Consider the following 18,916-nt stretch of genomic DNA (forward strand, 5'->3'; position numbering starts at 1 on the left):
CAGCTTCAAACCGTTCTTGGTTTTACGTGCCATCGCAGAAGGCATGGCAAAAAAACAGTGGGCACATTTCAGTTGAGTCGGATTTGTGAAGCTGTTAAGTTGAAGTGCTGCTTCAACAGGAAACAAGAGTTAATAAAAAATGACCTGTGCAAATTATTTCACTTTAAAACCAATATATTGTTGAGCGTCATTGAATTACAGCTGAAGACAGCTGCTTTCCTGCAGTCCAATGCAATATAGTGCGCTCAGCCTAGCACACAGCTTGATGTGTGGTTGGATGCGCATTTTGGAAGCGCTAGAATAACTTCCGATGCAATAATGGGATTAGTGCATCCAAAATGCACATCAAAACCAGCGTGTAGCTAATAGCGCTCATCACGTGTAAATGCTATGTAGGAGAGGCTATTAGCAAAGAAATCACCATGCGCCCGACGTGCACATTTTAAAATGGCAAATTTAACGGCAGATCCGAAGCTGGCATTAATTCTTGCCGCGTGTCAAGGGCTGTCGTTCCTAAGTAGGAGGAACCACAGAAAGCAGCATCGTGAAAAAAAAAAAAGTCTTGATGGCAGTCAGGTTAGGAAAACGAACACTCAGTTTACCAGCATCTGATTTCCTAAGCCATGGCTGTGCCCGTTCTCTACCCGCCTTTATTGCATCAGCCCCCCTTGTGTTTGGTGAGCATCAGAAGGACTGAGAGGAAAAGCCCTGCTTGGAACCTCTGCCCACAGCAAGCTACACCGCACACAAACATTTCTGCAATATCAGGAGGCAAGAAGCGCTTTGAATGACTTTGTCTAGGAAAGATAAAGCAAATTTTCTCTTTCAAAGAAAAGAAGACCTGCTCCTTTTTAGACGATGTTGCCAGACTGCCATTGGACAAAAAGAAAACGTATCCTTTGTAGGTCTGTTTTCTTTTTGAAGCATGAGGCTGTGTGACCTGCTGAGCTCTCACCCTAGCTGCAGGTGGGTTTCATATCAGGTTTAGACTCTCATAAACCAAGTGCGGTGTTCTCAGTAATTTGACACTCCAGGCTATTAACCTGATACAGCTAATAGAAGAGGTGTTAAAATACAAGGAGAGCAAGGCTAAAGCTTTCTCAGGTGCCCACACTGTAATCAGAACACTAATCCACTCAGGTCTTTCCTCAGCTTTACCATATTACAAGGGCCTTGTTCCTTGCGCTACCTTTGTACTGTAACTGAAATACAAGATACAGTATCTTGAAAAAGTCACAGAAAATACCATCCTCTTCTATTATTGCTATAAACTCTGGCGTAACCTTGCCCACCTTTGAGATGCAAAGATGACTGAACTCCAAGGCTGCTGATACCTGAAAGGGAAATATATACTCTGTAAATGCTTTCACAAAGCAGACCAAGATTACATTCTGCTTGCACCTTCAAATAATGAACCCTTCCACCGACAGACGCCCAGATGTAGAGCAGAGGTCAGATGTTAGGAAATGCTTTCTACAGCTGAAGAAAGGTGAATAAAATTATTTTGCACCTCTGCCCCCTGGCACTGGCAGGCCCCTGCGTGGACTTTCCACACCTTTCTCTGTCACACTTCACTCTGGCATCTGACAGCATTTCTGGTGCCCTGAAGGCACTGCTGCTGACCAGAGGGAGTGGGTGTGATATAAGGAGAAATATCACTGACAAAGAAGCAGCAGCCCTTTCAGGAACTCCCAAGCAAACAACTTCTACCCAGAGCCTCCAACCCCAACCCCCCCCCCACCCATCTTCCTTCTTCCCCCCCCCCCCCCCCTCCTGTCTGGAAACGACTCCTTCCCAAGAGGAAATGTGCAAGGTACTAGGTTGGAGGATGGGAATGTTCCTCCGACACCTTCCGTGGAGCGGGTTTCTTTCAAATGCACCCTCCACCCAAGCCAATGAATCCCTCCTTCTCCTCAGCCCCTACAGGCCGCAGCCTCCCTTCTGGCTTTATTTCATTCACTCTGCTTTTTTGCTGCCCCTAAGCACTTTTGGTGCTGTTGCTCCCTTCCTTCCCTCAAGAGGTCAGAAAACAGGGATGTAAGGCATACATAGACTCACAGTTTCCTGCAGCAGGAACGAGACGTTATGCAGCACTTTGACAGTATTTCCATCTTTTATATCACATTATAAAAATAGTTTTCCAAACTTACTTATGTCTAAGGAATTTATTTTGTTCTTATTGCAAGAGGAAAAGAGATCTCAAGCATCAGTAGAGGGAGGAGATCTTGGGATGGGAAGAAGTGAGAGGAGGACCAGAGATGGGGAGAGAAGGAGAGTGAGAGAGGACTGGGGATGGGGAAGACGAAGAATGGGAATATAAGGGGAGGATCAGGAATCTGGAAAGGGGAAGAGGAGGGAGAAAGAGGTAAGAGCGGGGATCAGGAGGCTCTGGGATTCGGGGCTGAAAGAGGGAATTCCAGGATCTGAGATTTGCATTGCTGGGGGTGAGCTTACCTGCTCCAGTCCTGCTGCTCCTCTCTAACCTCCCACCCAGAGTGAGAAACACATACACCTGGCACAAATACATTCCCTCTCTCAAATACACGCTCACAACCAGAGCCATCCTTCCTCCTTCCCCTCTCACGCACAGACATATGTCCCTCTGCCAATCCCTTTTCATCTCCCAGCCCCTCTCCTCACCCTCCAATGAGCTCCCATTCAGCCATTCCTAATCTCCCCAAAATTATTTATTCCATTTCTTCCAGGTGAAACTCAACCCTCCTTTCTTATTTCCTGAAGCTGGATGGCAAAGCAATGGGCTGTTCTCTGCTGAATAGGATTCAGCACATCTGGAAGGCAGCAAATCTTTAGCCAGCCTCCTGCCCCGACTTCGTCCTAGGCTCAAGCCTAGTGTGCCTATTGATAAATCCATGCCTGCCTTTTTCTTTGCTGCCTCTCCTCCTTCCCACCTCATCTATCTCCAATGCCTACTGCTCCAAAAATGTAGTAGTGAAATAATACAGTCAAGTGACGTGATGCTCTTAGTAGCAATGCCATCTCCTCGCCCCAGGTCAACCAAACAAGTTTTGCCCCAAAGACATGCAGTTCTAATTTTCCCACTAATTGTCCTAAAAACCCAGGTCTGGAGCAGGCTCTTTAGTTGATCTGGGGTGAGGTGGCAACCTTGCTTCAAGGAGGAAAGATTTAAAAATGCGAAAAAGAACTTAAAAGGATGAGTGAGAGCCCATAATGAAGAGGATGGGAGCGTGAGATGAGAGTGATATTTCATTTTTACATCTCATGCAGAGCAGAAACTGAAGTATAAATTGCACAAGCAGGATGGGCATTGAGGTCTCACACCCACAGACTCGTTCGTAAAAAGCGCTCCCATTTCCCGCGCAGACCCTTCCAGGCGGCTTCTCCCGCCTCCCGCCGCTCATTGGCTCTCCAAATCACGAGCGAGCCAATGAAGGGCGGGGAAAGCCGCGCGGCGGTGCCGTCCTTCAGGCAGAACGCCCCCCCCCCCGGCTCGTGCCCGTACTCCCCTCGGCCTGGGGGCCCCGCGCGTGCGCGCCTGCGATTCCCGCCTTTTTCTGAGGGGAAGGCGGCCGGTTGCGCTCCTTTGCCTCCTCCCGCCGGCCTGTGAGGACCCCGCGCATGCGCGCCTGCGATTCCCGCCTTTTTCTGAGGGGAAGGCGGCCGGTTGCGCTCCTTTGCCTCCGCCCGCCGGCCTGTGAGGGCCCCCACGGTGGGGCTCCCGGGGAAAGGGGTTGCTGCTCTTTGGAAGTTCGGTCAGGCCGTGGGCTGTGGTTTGGACCCTGGCACCCCTTCCTTTTAGGGCAGGTCCTGGGGGGCGCACGGGCACCCGAGTAGCTGAATCTGCAGCCAGGCCAGCATTGCTAGAGCTGAAGGGGTGAGGCATGGGAAAGGTGGGGCTCTTGGATGCTCCTCTCAGCGGGATGGGGGAAGACAAAAAGAGACTTGCGGGATAAGGAGAAACCTTGCAGGTGGTCACACGTCCTGTGGGAGCTTAACCTAGGGGTCTGGTGGTGAAAATCAGTGCTACCTGTCTCTAACACTGCCCCCATTACCATCCACCTTTTAGTTGCCTACATTTAAGAAAGGGTTTTTGTGCCCAGCCTGTAAGTTAGGGACCTGACTCAGCCCCTTAGAAAGCTGACTAGGGATTTTATTTATGTATTTTTGAGGATTTAGTTCACACCTTTTGGTTGGTAGCTCAAAGAAAGCTGCATTCAGGCACAGTAAGTAAATGCAGGTGCCTAAAACGTCTGGTTGGAAATCGTAAATGTAGGTAGGTGCCTAATTGTGGCACTGAGCATTTTTTAAAGTGACTCTAAAGCTCCTACGTTTAGGTGCTTAGCCCTAGTTAATTTTTTAATGGGGCTGATTTAAGTGCCTAACTGCCAAACTTAGGCACCTAAGCCCTTTGATAATTGACCCTTATGTAAGCATGGGTTTAAGGAAGGTTTTGTTCCCATTTTCAGATATTCAGGATACCAAAAAGAGCCACTATGGAGACTGTTTTTCAGCTTTCCCGCTGACCAGGATGGGGGAAACAGAGGCTTCATAGTAGATTTATTGGCCATAAGGTGCTAATGCCACTGTCTTTCTCCATGTTTCCAGGTGACCAGTCTCTGCCGGGCATTTATTTTAATGTGGCGTTTCATGGTTTTCTTTTGTACCTTTTTGTGCATTACAGATAAAGAATGGCGTGCTTCAATTCAGAACAGAGCTTCGTAGCCTTGCCAGATCTACATCCAAATCTGTCTCGTCCTGTAGGTCTTAATAGTGTGACCTTATCATATTACAACAAAATGATTTAATTGGCATGTGATTTAGATACTAAAAGCAATAGCATAATTATTAACTTCAGTTCTCTTTTTCACTGGGGAAGTGAAAGTTGATGCCACTGCTGTTCAGTGTGTGATGGGCCTAATAACTGAGCAATTCTTTGCTTGAAAGCATGAGGGAATGTTTAGTACGTTAACTGATTAATGATAGAAATGATTGCACAATATTGACACTGAAATTCTGATGTATCAACTTGATTCATTAGTTGTAGATAGTATGTGCAGTATTATAATTGTCCTTAGCAAGTGTTACAAAAATACTAAATTGCAACTGGATTATGTCTTTTTTTTTTTTTTTTTTTGCTTGCCTTGGGATAATGAAGCACTGGGCTAATCTGCACAAAATGGCAGTTACAACCCTAAACAGAATGTTTGGAGACAGAATAACATTTAAAGTTGCCACTGTTATTCATAAAATGCTGAACACACATGATGTCACTATGCTGAACTCTGTTAAGGATTTGCCAGTAAGGAACTATTGAAAGTTCCCAATGTGCGTCATGCACGACTTGGCGAGAGTAGCTGGGTAGAGAGTGCATCAAGCTAGGTAGAGAGTACACTGTACAAATCAACTCTTCTTTTACATTTCATCACTCCAAATGACAGAAAATCTTCAACTGTGCTGTTTGTACCTCTGACTGTATGTAAAATTGCCCTCCCCCCCCCCCGAAAACCTACCTCACCTCCCAAACCTCACCCCGAGTTACTAGTGCCTCCTCTTACAGTAGAATAAATAATAAACGTTTATGTCTCGCTCGCTAGCAGCCCAAACTGCCATTTGAGATAAAACCCTTTTCGGTTGGTAACGCACCTGTGGTGGTTGATGGATCCAGGGGTTAGTTTCCATTTTGTGCCTTCTATAAGGGACTAACTGCTCAGCTGATGCTGTCTTGTCTGAGAATACAGTGTTGACTCTTGCAGAGGGTTCTTAATAGCCAGGGAGACCCTGTAGGAGATGCTTTAACATGTTTCTATACAATCCTGAAGTTTTGTAGGAATTTGTGGGATAGCTCTATGTTTTCAGTAGTTACAAACATCTGCCTGATACATTCACCATTTGCACTGTGTAAATAAAATTGGACTCTTGGCAATTCTAAAGTGTATGTGGTATTGTCTTTTTCCTTTCCAAAAAGAGGTGCAGGAAAATGGGTTCAAGCTGACGGACAGCTCTGGAGATAGGTGTGAGACAGTACATGGGGAGGGTGTCCCTAGGTCTCAATTCCTTGTTGTGTGATATCATACCCATTGAGATTTTTCCCTATAGAGGCGTCAGTATCATAACAAAGGCTCATATTAATGGTCTTCATTCCCCTCTTGGTTTCATTCTTAAAGCAGTTTTTTATTTAGATTAGTTTGAGAATCTTACCTGTCATCTGAAGGGTGGTCCTGGACATAAAGATATGTCTATGGCAGCTGCCTCCTTGCTGTCCTTTTCCATTTCTGTTCTGGTGCTGGGCCCTACCTCACCTCCTTTGTCTATCTCTTCATCTCCTTGTCTGTCTCTCTCTGTTCTGTCTTCTCCACACTTCAAATAATTCCTCTTGCTTCTGTACCACATCTCCATTGCACAAGGTGCCCAAAATGCATTCAGGTTGCTTAGTTTTTTAAATAGCATGAGAAGGTCAGCAGAGAATGCCATTTACCAAGCAGCTGTTAAGACCTAATTTTCATCTTATATATTTGTTTTACTTGTATGTGATTCATTTTAGTCGGGTTTAGCCTGCATGCTAGGATGTTTGTGCATTGCCTGCTATTGTGAGTGTGTGCTAAATGGCTTTAGCATGTGCACTAAGCTTTCTTGCATAGGCCCCATTATCAGGCCGATGTAATATCATGTGCGTAAAAAAGTGCGTCCAACATGGAGGCACATTTTTTGAACATGCACACATCCACCTCTCTTGGGCAGTCGATGCAATATGCAAATGAGCTGCCGTACTGAAAGGGATGTGTAATGAATAATTTGACTGACCCTAGTGCTCTGCATCGGGACTCCCAGGAGAAGTGGCTGTGCATCCACAAAGCCTGGCCAGAGCTTCCTCCCCGCCCCTCGGCAGGGCTGTTCCCAATCGGTCCTTGACCAATCCCCTTTCAGGACAGCCTTCTGAAAGGGGATTGGTCCTTTCACTGACATGTGACAGTGAATAGACCAATCGGCAGTAAGTGAGTGAATAGATTAATATTAAGTGGACTGCTAGCTCTGTGCAGGTTACCAAAATGGATGCTCATTTTATGAACGTCTGTTTTATCCCGCAGCAGCTGATTTACTGGTACGATACACACGCACGCAACGATACACACACACACACACGACGGTACTAAGTAGGAAGAACCACAGAAAAGCAGATTTTTGGTTTTTAAGTTGAGCCCGTGACATGCGTGGAAGACTTCACACCTGCTCCGGGCAGATGTAAAATTTGATGGGTTAAAAAGTGTGCCTTGGGCACAGAGGGATTTTTTGCATTGCAGGGAAATAGCTAATAGCCTCATCTTCGTGGAATTTACATGTGATAAGCACTATTAGCTATGTGCGAGTTTGGACGTGCATTTTGGACACACTGATCCCCTTATTTCAGCGGAGGTTATGGATGCACTTCCAAAATATGCATCCAAGCGCTTGTTAACCTGTGTGCTAGGCTCAGCGCATGATATTGCATTGGCCTGTATGTTAGAAAACTAACATAATGATTAAAAGTAAACTAGAAGCATAAGCTATGATACCATATGTTCTGTAAATGCCACATTTTTGTCAATAGTATTAGTTTCTATAAAACTGAAAATCATGCACATTTATAGTCGTGTGCCATACATACACTAAAGTGATTTCCCTGTTTAAAAAAAAAAGGGTATTAAAACCAGTAAGTGTACCAGATCCATGAAATTTAATTCACCACATACATCTGTGTCTCAATTTTGTATTTCAGAGTGTATTCGGTGTAGTAATTGGAAAAACAGATGTTAGAGGGTTTCCAGACAGAAAAAGTTGAGTTTAGCTTCATTGCCTTTTTAAAATTTTTTACAATAATTTTTAAGTTTGCGTGTGAGTGCAGAACTGACATGCAGTAAATTTATTTTTCTATATCATTCACCTTTTGTCTAAGTACCGGTATTTAGTTTTAAATTGAGCAAAGCATTGTGATTGCCATCTTAGTCCACTTGAATATGTAGAAATAAAGGTTAATAAAATTGTAGGTGAGAACTTTTTATTGGATGGACTCAGTAGGTCTGTGACTAACTTTGAAAGCAGTACTCCTTTCATCAGGCCAGTGAAGAAACAGCAGAATTAAACTTAGTTTTAAACTGAAATTTCCCTGTACGTACCCGGATCAGTCCAGACTGCTGGGTTTTGCCTCCCTTCCAGCAGATGGAGACAGAGAAAAACTTGTAAAGCTCCCCCTCTTAACCCGGTGTGCTACCTGCATCTCCTCAGTATAAACAGTATCAAAGCAGAAATAACTTGGAGGCTAACAGTGCTGCAAAATGTAGAACTTTGCAGATCAAGCAACAAACCAAACTAGAAAAGTCGTGAACTGATTAATAAAATCGAATAAACATGTAGCCTTCTTTTGGTTTCTTCAGTAGAAATAAATCTCAGCGGACTCTCACGATAAAGCCTTTTAAAGGGAGGGCGTCTGGACTGATCCGTGGTACTACAGGAATGAAAATTATCAGGTAAGAACTCATTTTCATTTCCCTGAACGTGCCCAGATCAGTCCAGACTGCTGGGATTTACGAAAGCTTCCCTACCCAGGGTGGGACATTGAGAGTCCCGCTTCAAGAACACCCCTGCCAAAACTGCCATCATCTGGAGCTTGGACGTCCAGGCGGTAATGACGCGCAGAAGTATGAAGTGTCTTCCAAGTCGCCACCCAGCAAATCTCCTGTGGTGACACCGACTGACATTCAGCCCAAGAAGAGGCTTGAGCGCGTAGAGAGTGTGTTTTCAATCCTTCCGGAACTGGCCGGCCCTGACAAATATAAGCCGACGAGAGAGCCTCTTTCAGCCATCGAGCTATAGTCCGAAACACGGAAAGAATTAGTGACCTCCAAATACCTCAGAAGAACCCCTCCATACATCTAGACGCTTCAATTCCCTAGAATGCGGGGCAGTTGAATCCATGTGTGAAAAAGCCGGAAGCTCCATAGACTGATTCAGATGGAACGAAGAAATCACCTTCAGCAAAATGGACGGAACGATCCTAAGAGAGACTCCCAAATCGGTAAAGCGTAAGAATGGCTCCCAACAAGAAAGCTTGCAGTTCTGATACCCTACGAGCTGAGCAAATAGCCACCAAAAACAACCTCTTAAGGGTGAAGTCTTTTAATGTAACTCTTTTAAGGGGCTCAAATGGGGCATAACATAAGACTCCAAGTACGAGATTCAGGCTCCAAGATGGACAGAACGAACGGACTGGAGGATTCAAGTGTTTCGCCCCCCCCCCCGGGACCTGAGGGAACTGCCATTAGGTTTGCCTAGGAGACATCCCAATGCTGCCACCTGGACCTGAAGGGAATTAAAAGACAATCCTTTAACTAGGCCTTTCTGTAAAAACGCCAAAATCTGTGGCACTGACAAACAGTGGGGAAGGACCCCCTGCTCCTTGCACCATAACTCGAACACCTTCCATACTCTAACATACGTCAATGAGGTAGATGTGTTCTGTGCCTGTAGGAGGGTAGAGATAATGTCCTCCTGGTAACCTTTCCTCCTCAATCGCCTCCGCTCAAAAGCCAGGCTGCTAGACAAAAGCGATCCGCCTGATCAAAAAATATAGGGCCTTGACATAGCAAGTGGGTAAGATGCCCCAGCTGGAGAGGACCGTCAACTGCCAGACTGACTAGGTCCGCGAACCATGGGCGCCGAGGCCATTCCGGAGCCATTAGTATCACCTTCCCTGGGTGAACCTCTATGCTGCATAAAACTTTGCCAACCAGTGGCCATGGAGGGAAGACAGAGTAGAATCCTGGACGGCCAAGGAAGAACCAAGGTGTCGACCCCCTCGGCTCCGTGCTCCCATCTGCGGCTGAAGAAGCGGGCGGCCTTGGTATTCCTCTGAGTTGCCAACAAGTCCAGATGGGGTACCCCCCCCCCCCCCTTGTGAATGATGAGGGCCATTGCTTCCTTGGATAGCTCCCACTCCCCGGGATCGATCTGTTGTCAAGTAATCCGCCTGCACATTGTCCGTGCCTGCGATGTGTGACGCTGCCAGAATGGGGAGATGCTTCTCCGCCCAGACCATGAGCTGTGCCGCCTCTGCAGCTACTGGATGACTTCTGGTGCCGCCCTGATGGTTGATTTAGGACACCGTTGTTGCATTGTCGGACAGCACCCGTACTGCTCGATTGTGTACAAGCAGCAGAAACAGTTGAAGCGACAGCCGGACCACCTTCATCTCCAGGCGATTGATGGACCACTGCGACTCCTCCGTTAACCAGGTTCCTTGGACCACCTGTGATTTGCAGACCACTCCCCAACCTGACAAGTTGGCATCCGTGGTGACCACTATCCACTGAGGAACCTTGAGATCCACTCTGCGAGACAGGTGCTCTGGGATCAGCCACCAGCCAAGACTGGATCTTGCAGATTCTGTGAGCGGCAATGGGATCTGAATCTGTTCCGACTTCGGATCCCATCCAGAAAATAATGCACTCTGTAATGGTCTTATATGAGCAAACGCCCAAGGGACCAACTCCAGAGTGGCTGCCATGGAACCGAGGACCTGCAAGTAGTCCCAAACCGTGGGGATCGGCAGCAACAACAAGCATCTGACTTGTTGCATCAACTTAGCGATCCTGTCTGCTTGGAGAAAAACCTTCCCCAACCGGGTATCGAATCGGGCTCCCAAGAAGTCCAGCGCCTAAGATGGGAAAAGGTTTCTCTTTGGCTGATTGACTACCCATCCCATTCCAGGAGCCCCACAACTCTCCTGACCACCGCCTCACACAGCTCCTTCGACTTTGCTCGGATGAGCCAGTCGTCTAGATACGGGTGAACTAGCACACCCTCCCTTCGAAGGGCTACTGCCACTACCACCATCACCTCGGTGAAAGTATGAGGCGCCGTCGCGAGACCGAACGGCAGCACACAAAACTGGAAATGGTTGCCGAGAATCTTGAAGAAACCTCTGATGATCCTTACAGATGGCTATGTGCAAATGTGCCTCGGTCAAGTCCAGGGAAGCCAAGAACTCGCTGCTGCGGACCGCCACTATGACTGATCGCAGGGTCTCCATCCTGAAATGCGGAACTTTGAGGGCTGTTTACCTTTTTCAGGTCGAGGATCGGTCGGAATGATCCCTCCTTCTTGGGGACTGATCCGTGGTACTACAGGAACGAAAATTATCAGGTAAGAACTAATTTTCCTATATCTATAGAAATATTTGAAATATATGCATGCCCAGCTTATGTTTAAATAATTTTTTTGAAATTATGAAGCATAAACAACACATTAGACATAGTAAAAGTTTGTTCTGCATACCCCATGTCATTTAAAAGAATGGTTCAATTATTCATACAAATAGAAGGTAATTTCTCCCCCACCCTCCAGATCAACATATTGTAAAACAAAAATCAATGTATGCATCAGAAATGAAAATAAAGAAAAAGGTATACAAGAAAACGGAAAAACAAGTCAACCCATAGGGGCAGATTTTCAAAGGGTTATGCACGTAACCCCCAAAAAACTGCCCCTTCCACCCCCTGCGCGCGCCAGCCCCGGGATGCGCGTAAGTCCCGGGGCTTTCCTGGAGGGGACGTGTCGGGAGCGTATCGTGGCCTGTGCATCTTCTGGGGGCGGGGCCACGGGCATGGTTCCGGCCCGGGGGCATGGCCGCGGCCTCCGGACCAGCCCCCGGACCGGAACATGGCGTGTCGGCAGCCAGCCGGCGCATACAAGTTACACCTGCCTCGGCCAGGAGTAACTTATAAAATAAACGGGGATGGGTTAGATAGAGGAAGGGAGGAGAAGGCGAGGAGGGGCTGGAGGGAACGGAGGATGGCTGCGCGGCTTGGCACGCGCAGGCTGCCGATTTTGCGCAGCCTTGTGTGCGCCGACCTTGTATTTTATAATATGCGCGCAGCAGTGCGCGCATGTTATAAAATCAGGAGTAGATTTGTTCGCGCCGGGTTGCGCGAACAAATCTACTCCAGCACGCACCTTTTAAAATCTGCCCCATATCCTTTAAAGAAAATGTCCTACTTGTAATAATTTGCATTCTTACCATGAGAGCAGGCTTGGATTTAGGCACAGGCAATGTAGGCAACTGCCTTTAGTGCCAAATTTTTAGTGTCATTAAAAGAAATATTCAGTGTGGGGCCTCCTGCTCCCCTTCTCATGAAAGACCTTCCTGTTAGCTTGGAAACGGGATGGTACCATAGTGCCTATTCGTGCATAATGACTACAGAAGGCCCTGTGCTGAATTTTTAAAAATCTGGAGCTGAAGATAATGTGTTGCAGCTTGAAGAAGGGAAGGGGTGGATAGGAAGAGAAGAGGATCATCCCCTACAGGAGGACAACCTTCCCACCACCACCTTTTGCCTATGGGCACTCTCCATATTAATCCAGCCCTGAATGAGAGTGCACATCTATACATTTCCATGGTTATAGTCTTTAGGAGCCGATTTATGAAATATTTTTTCTTATTTTGTATCTGGGGAAAAACAGGGCAAGGACCCTAGGTGACTTGCTGAAGGATAATGCAGAGAAGTTGTAAACAAAGAAATTGAAGCAGCTTCTAGAGTTTGTGCCAACCATGAGGCTACATTGCAGTCCTTGTGCATGTGTGCAGTTAAAAGATACCCAGATAATTTTGCTACAAATGTGCACAGAAGTTTAGAATGAATTTACAATTTTTTTTTCATATGAATTAAATGCAAATTGTCTTCATCTTTCCCACACTTTCACCCTTGCAGAGAGAATTCAGAAGTAACCTAAAAAGTACAGTATTGAAGATCATACTACCAAAATTTTAATCAGAAAAGTGTTAGGATTTTTGCTGCATCATTTTCTTTTATTGTTACTTTTTGAGCAGTTAGCACTGGAACAGAACACCTGAAGTTTTTTTGAACAGATGAAACAAATTTACATTTTGTCACCTTAAAGTAGATGGTGGGAGCTAGAGGAACTCATTGTAACTGTGCATTGCTAATCTTAGCACCCAGCCAGTATTACATTAAAATACTTCCTTTTGCTAAAACTCTGTTACTGTACAGGTGACAATTGAAACTAGAGAAATCAACTTTGTATACTCGGGTAAAAGAAAAGAAACCAAGATTTCAGTCCAAAATTGTATACTGGAGGAGACAGTGGATGATGGGTGAACAAGAACATAGCTTGTTTTTTGTTTTTTACTGTTAATTATATTGGTAGTAGCCAAGCTTATCAGAATTATGCTGAGCTCAGCATGATATGAAGGGAATTTATTTGTCATGGCAGGATCAGTTAGGTCCTATACCTACTAGCAATGCTGAATTATTCTTACATTTGGTGAGAACTAAAATTCCCAAAGGCAAAACATTTGCTGACCTCTTGTGGTGGTGGTTTTAAAACTTCAGCCTGCATATTACTTGGATTCCACTGTTTGTATTGTAGCAGGTGTGAAGTGTAAGGAGCGCATCACTGTGATAATCTGCATTTGTTACCAAGAGCTTGGAGATCAAAATTTAAAATGGTTTGTTTGTCTTTTAAAGGCTTAAGGTGAGGGGAGCCATTATATTTGGGCTGTTCAAATGAGGCTTGTGTCTATGTCCACCAATCATACATTCTCATGTGCAGAGACCATACTACGGAATGCCATTTCATTGGAGTGCTATCTGGAAGAAAAGTACCCTAAGTTTAGAAAGCTGCTAAAAGCATGGAATTTTTCAGAAAGGCTTTTACTATGTATTTTATTTATCACTGGCACCTTCTATGATTTTTCATTAATCCATAGTTTATATTTGTGGTATTTTACCAATCACTGTTTCACGTTTTTATTAATCCCTGACGCCTATTGTGCTATTTCATTTATCACTGGATGTTAGTTATATTGTTAGACTGAGATTCTTGTGATTTTTCTGATTTTAATTTGTATTTATAGATACACTGTATTAGGATTTTATCTTTGTATTAGATTATATTGTCTCAGGATTTTAATTATGCATATAATTGATATGATACAGTGTTTATGAAATAATGATTTTAGTGTAGATTCTACTCTCTGCTTTGGCTGAACTTTCTGAAAGGAGGAATATAAATATGGAAAATAAATACATTTATTCTAAATTCATTCAATATATATTTATTTTTAAAACATAAATGAACAGTTTCACCATCAAAGGGTTTCTGTAAAAACAGTATATTTCCTTTTTCTTCCAAATTCCAGTCCAATCCAGATTTATTTATATGCCGCCTTTCGAAAGAGTTTTTCAAAGTGGCTAACAGCAAGGTAATACAGATTAAAAAAAAAAAAAAAAAAAAGCATATTCAAAGAGTTTGAATCACAGAAGCTCCAGACAGTAATCAGTCAGAAAAACTGCCTTTACAAATCCTGCATGGTGGATCTTTCTAGTCAGTGAAAAGGAAGCAATGGAAAGTTAATTTACTGTTCTTTTCCATTATTTATTTGCTAGGTTGAGTTGTTTTTATTTAAAGTGATGACAGAGTTTTCAGACAGTTAAAAGAAAACAACTTATGCTGGCAACTCCTTTACAGGAACAGTGTGACCAATCATATGTGATATGAAATCTTACTAAATGTCAGGTGTAATTATAAACTATTCAACTGAAGTTTCTCTCTGTAGATATTGGTTCGGAAAGATACACTTTCAGTTTTACCATTAGAGATTCTCCAGCATACTTTATAAATGCATTTGCCTGGGGAAGAGAAGAGTATATTAAATCTCTTTCAGAAAGTTTCAGAGTTGGTGATTGTGGTAAGCAGCCATTTACTCTTTACATTGCTCTATTTTAATGTGCTTTTTTTCTCTAAATGATTGTTATATTTGGATTGTTTCACTAGATCTGGGGTTCTCAACCAGTCCTTGGGACACTCCGAACCAGTCAGGTTTCAGGATATCCACAGTGAATATGCAAACGTGTGTCATGCATATTCATTGTGGATATCCTGAAAACCTGACTAGCTCAGTGTGTCCCAAGGACTGGGTTAAGCACCCCTGCACTAGATATCGCCCAGCGAATGGAAAGCAAATTGTACATTTTGGTGGAATATAACCAAATAAATATTTTTTGTATTAAATCGAGAATTTTCAAATCATCCACATGCATTAAAACAAATTTAAAGACAATACACAGGATCCTTGTGAATATTAACATGCACATTTAAGTGAAACCTTTTTTTTTTTTTTTTTACTTGATTTATGTGATGAGAGGCTTTAAAACAATTGTGTTTTCTTTCAGTTGTAATTGAAAATCCTTTAGTGCAGACAAAAGATACTGAAAGAGAAGAAAAGTTTAATCCCATAACACCAAGGTAATTTGTCAGAAGACACTTCTAAAAATTTTTGATAAAGACAATTTTTGCCTTCATGTGCAAGTGAACATCTTTGTTACGCTTAGGCACTGTTTTGTGAGAAATTACACATTTTCTAGTTACAAGGATACTTTTTTTCCCTGTACGTACTAGGATCAGTCCAGACCGTGGGTTATGTCCCCCGTCCAGCAGATGGAGTCAGAGCAAACTTCCGAGGGTGCTGACATATAAGCAGGTGCACCCTCCAGGGATCCTCAGTATCTCTCTGACTCCAGCAGATGCGAGTGGGGGAACCTTTGCTTCCCCAGTTGGTGGCTTCTGCCCCACTATTTCTATCTTTTTCTTCTCAGGACAGGATCAAGCAGGCCTGGGTTCTAAATTATTAAATAGAGTATAAAAAAAAAAAAAATATATTTTCTCTTCTCTTCAGGGAGTCTCTCTGAGCCCCTGCCCGGGTCTTGCAGCCCTGGTTAGCTTGCCAGCAGGACTAATTTTCTCATTTGTCTGCCCTTTGTTCTTCTGTTTTTTCCTCCTCTCTCCGGCGGTAAGTTTCTGTGGCTGTTATTTTCCTTTCACAGCTTCGCCGTCGGACGGCTCAGGGGCACGCTGGTGGAGCCAGCCTCTCCCCTGTTCGGAGCGCCGCGATTCGCACCCCTCCCCCTCGGCCCTGCGACGTGTTCATTCCCCGGGGCCGCGGCAGCAGGGAAGTCCCATTCCCCTGCTGCTCCTGAGGGGAGGGTTCGCGGAGTTGAGCCTGGGCGGACGAGCCCGCTCCTCCCGCGGCGCGGTTTCCCCGGATCCGGCCCCAGGGGCGGTCGCTGAAGGGGTTCTCCCTCCCAACCGGACGCCATGCAGCGATTTCAGGGGGCTACCGGCGCCGACCCGGGGCAGGGCGGATCGCGGGATGTCTCCTCCGGCGTCGCTCTCCCCGGGGGGGAGTCCGGACCGGCTTCCCCGCCTTTTTCGCCGTCAGGCTCGGAGCGCCGCGGCTTGAGGGGAAAGGCCCCGCCCCCTTCTTTGGCGGGAGCGGCGGCCATCTTAGAGCTAGAGAGCGCTGCTGACTCGGAAGCTGAGGAGTCACAGCATGGGTTTTCGCCGCGCTTGAGGCCGATTCGAGCCTCATCCTCCCCCCCCATCGCTTCGGGCCCCTCCACGGACCTCGCCCTCGCCGTCCCTCCACCGGCAGGGGGGTTTACGGCGGATTTTGTTCTCCTAATGCACCAGGCGTACCGCCAGAGCCTGCAGCCGGCGGGGGGGTCGCCCGGCGGTGGTCAAGCGAACCCCACGCCCGCGAAGATGCCCCGGCTGGTGGGGGTGGGGGGGGCCAATCCAGCGCCCTCGGGGGGCGGACAGAAGACGCTCCTGGCTCTTCCACCCAGCGGAGCGACCCCACCGCAGGACCCGGGGAGTGACCCGGCTTCGGCTGATGAGGATTCGCTACTGGCAGCGCACCTGGAGTGTGACGACCCACGGGTGCTCCGGATCTTCCGAAAGGAGGAGCTGTCTGACCTCATCCCACACGTCCTCCAGGAATTGGATCTCGACCCGCCCGTCGAACCGCCTGGGCCTCCGGCTCCCTCCGTTGCCTCAGCAAGCTCCAAAGGGGACCCTGTCCTGGCGGGCCTACGTCCCCGGGCGCGAACGTTCCCGATTCATGAGTCTTTCCTACACCTTTTGGTACGGGAATGGGACACGCCGGAGGCGTCGCTCAGAGTGGGCAGAGCCATGGACAAGCTTTACCCTCTCCCCGGAGACTTCTTGGACCTGCTTAAAGTACCCAAGGTCGACTCGGCAGTCTCTGCCGTCACCAAGAGGACCACGATTCCCGTTACAGGGGGAACGGCCCTCCGCGATGTCCAAGACAGGAAGTTAGAAGTCTGCCTCAAGAAGATCTTCGAGGTCTCTGCGCTGGGGGTCCGCGCAGCTATTTGTGGTTCACTCACCCAGCGTGCGGGGCTACGGTGGGTGCAGCAGCTCCTTACTTCACAGCAATTGCCACCTGAGGAAGCGGCGCAAGCGGACAGGCTGGAAGCCGTCATTGCCTACGGGGCCGATGCTCTCCACGACTTGCTGCGGGTCCTGGCGAGGACCATGGTTTCGGCTGTTTCCGCCAGGCGACTGCTGTGGCTTCGGAATTGGGCGGCGGACGCCTCGTCCAAGTCCAGCCTAGGCTCTCTACCCTTTAAGGGGAAGTTCCTTTTCGGCGAGGATCTTGACCAGATCATTAAATCCCTGGGGTAAAACTCCGTACATAGGTTGCCCGAGGACCGCCAGAGGTCATATCGTCTGCCCAATTCCTTCTCCAGGAATCGGTCCCGCTCTCAACGGCGATTTCGGAGCGCCAAGCCCCAGGGTCCGAGAAACCCCTCGAACAGGTCTCAGTCTTGGACCCGGTCCTTTCGTGGCCGCAGACCACCAAGGGATTCTTCGGCGCAGGGAGCTTCCGGCAAGTCCAACCAATGATGTCAGGCCGGCCCACTTCCCCCTCCCGAGGATCGGAGGAGGACTAGCCGGGTTTTACGAGGAGTGGGCCAACATCACCACGGATCAATGGGTCCTGGATATTCTAAGGCACGGCTACGCGTTGGATTTGCGGCATCGCCCCAAAGACAGATTCGTCTTCTCGCCCTGCGGGGCAAGTCACAAACGCCTGGGAGTACAAAGCACGCTGGACCGGCTCCTAGCCCTGGGGGCCATCTCTCCCGTCCCCTCCGGAGAGGTGGGCTCGGGTCATTATTCCATCTACTTCGTGGTGCCCAAGAAGGATGGATCCTTTCGTCCCATTTTAGATCTCAAGGAAATCAACAAGGTCCTCTGGATACCCCGGTTTCGCATGGAAACCCTCCGCTCGGTAATAGCGGCCGTTCATCCGGGGGAGTTCCTAGCTTCCCTGGATCTGACGGAAGCCTACTTACACATTCCGATACGTCCGGACCATCACAGGCTCCTCCGCTTCAAGATACTGGGACAGCATTTCCAGTTCCAGGCCCTCCCCTTCGGGTTGGCGACGGCACCCAGGACGTTCACCAAGATCATGGTGGTGGTGGCGGCTGCGCTCCGGCGAGAGGGCATTCTAGTACATCCTTACCTGGACGATTGGCTCATCCGAGCGAAGTCCCTCTCTCAGGGGCAGCAGGCGGTCGACCGGGTGGTCGGATTTCTGCAGTCTCTAGGCTGGGTAGTCAACTTCGGCAAGAGCAGTCTCCTTCCGTCTCGGCAGCTGGACTTTCTCGGAGCACGCTTCGACACCGCTCAAGGCAAAGTCTTCTTGCGGCCGGACAAGGCCCAGTCGCTGAGGGAGCAAATCCTCCATTTTGCTGCTCTCCAGGTCCCAATAGCGAGGGATTACCTGCAGATCCTGGGCTCGATGGCCTTCGCAATCAACCTGGTACCTTGGGCCTTTGCACACCTGAGGCCCCTACAGATGGCGCTACTCTCGCGGTGGAAACCGGTCTCGCAGGACTATCAGGCGATACTACCTCTGCCGCCGGCGGCCAGACTCAGTCTTCGGTGGTGGCTAGACCCCAAGAACCTGGCGCAGGGCTGTCCCCTGGAGTCGCCGGAATGGATTGTGGTCACAACCGATGCCAGTTTGACCGGCTGGGGGGCCGTGTGTCTCAGAAGCTCAGCTCAGGGGCAG

General features: G+C 47.4%; 1 protein-coding gene across 6 annotated transcripts in view; it reads left to right on the forward strand.

The window, feature by feature from the left end:
* Positions 1–3,537: 3,537 nt before the first annotated feature.
* Positions 3,538–18,916, forward strand: part of MEIOB (meiosis specific with OB-fold) — a 43,491-nt gene continuing 28,112 nt past the window's right edge. The window contains exons 1-6 of one of the 6 annotated variants that reach the window (XM_029576741.1): positions 3,539–3,853; positions 4,446–4,550; positions 4,661–4,736; positions 7,733–7,790; positions 14,588–14,719; positions 15,204–15,276. In XM_029576741.1, coding sequence (XP_029432601.1) covers positions 4,668–4,736; positions 7,733–7,790; positions 14,588–14,719; positions 15,204–15,276 — 332 coding nt within the window. In that variant the 5' untranslated portion in view covers positions 3,539–3,853; positions 4,446–4,550; positions 4,661–4,667. The other 5 variants (XM_029576742.1, XM_029576743.1, XM_029576745.1 and 2 more) reach the window with 5 other exon arrangements.

The sequence above is a fragment of the Rhinatrema bivittatum genome, chromosome 14 (genome assembly GCF_901001135.1).
Source record: "Rhinatrema bivittatum chromosome 14, aRhiBiv1.1, whole genome shotgun sequence".
Classification (NCBI taxonomy): Eukaryota; Metazoa; Chordata; class Amphibia; order Gymnophiona; family Rhinatrematidae; genus Rhinatrema; species Rhinatrema bivittatum.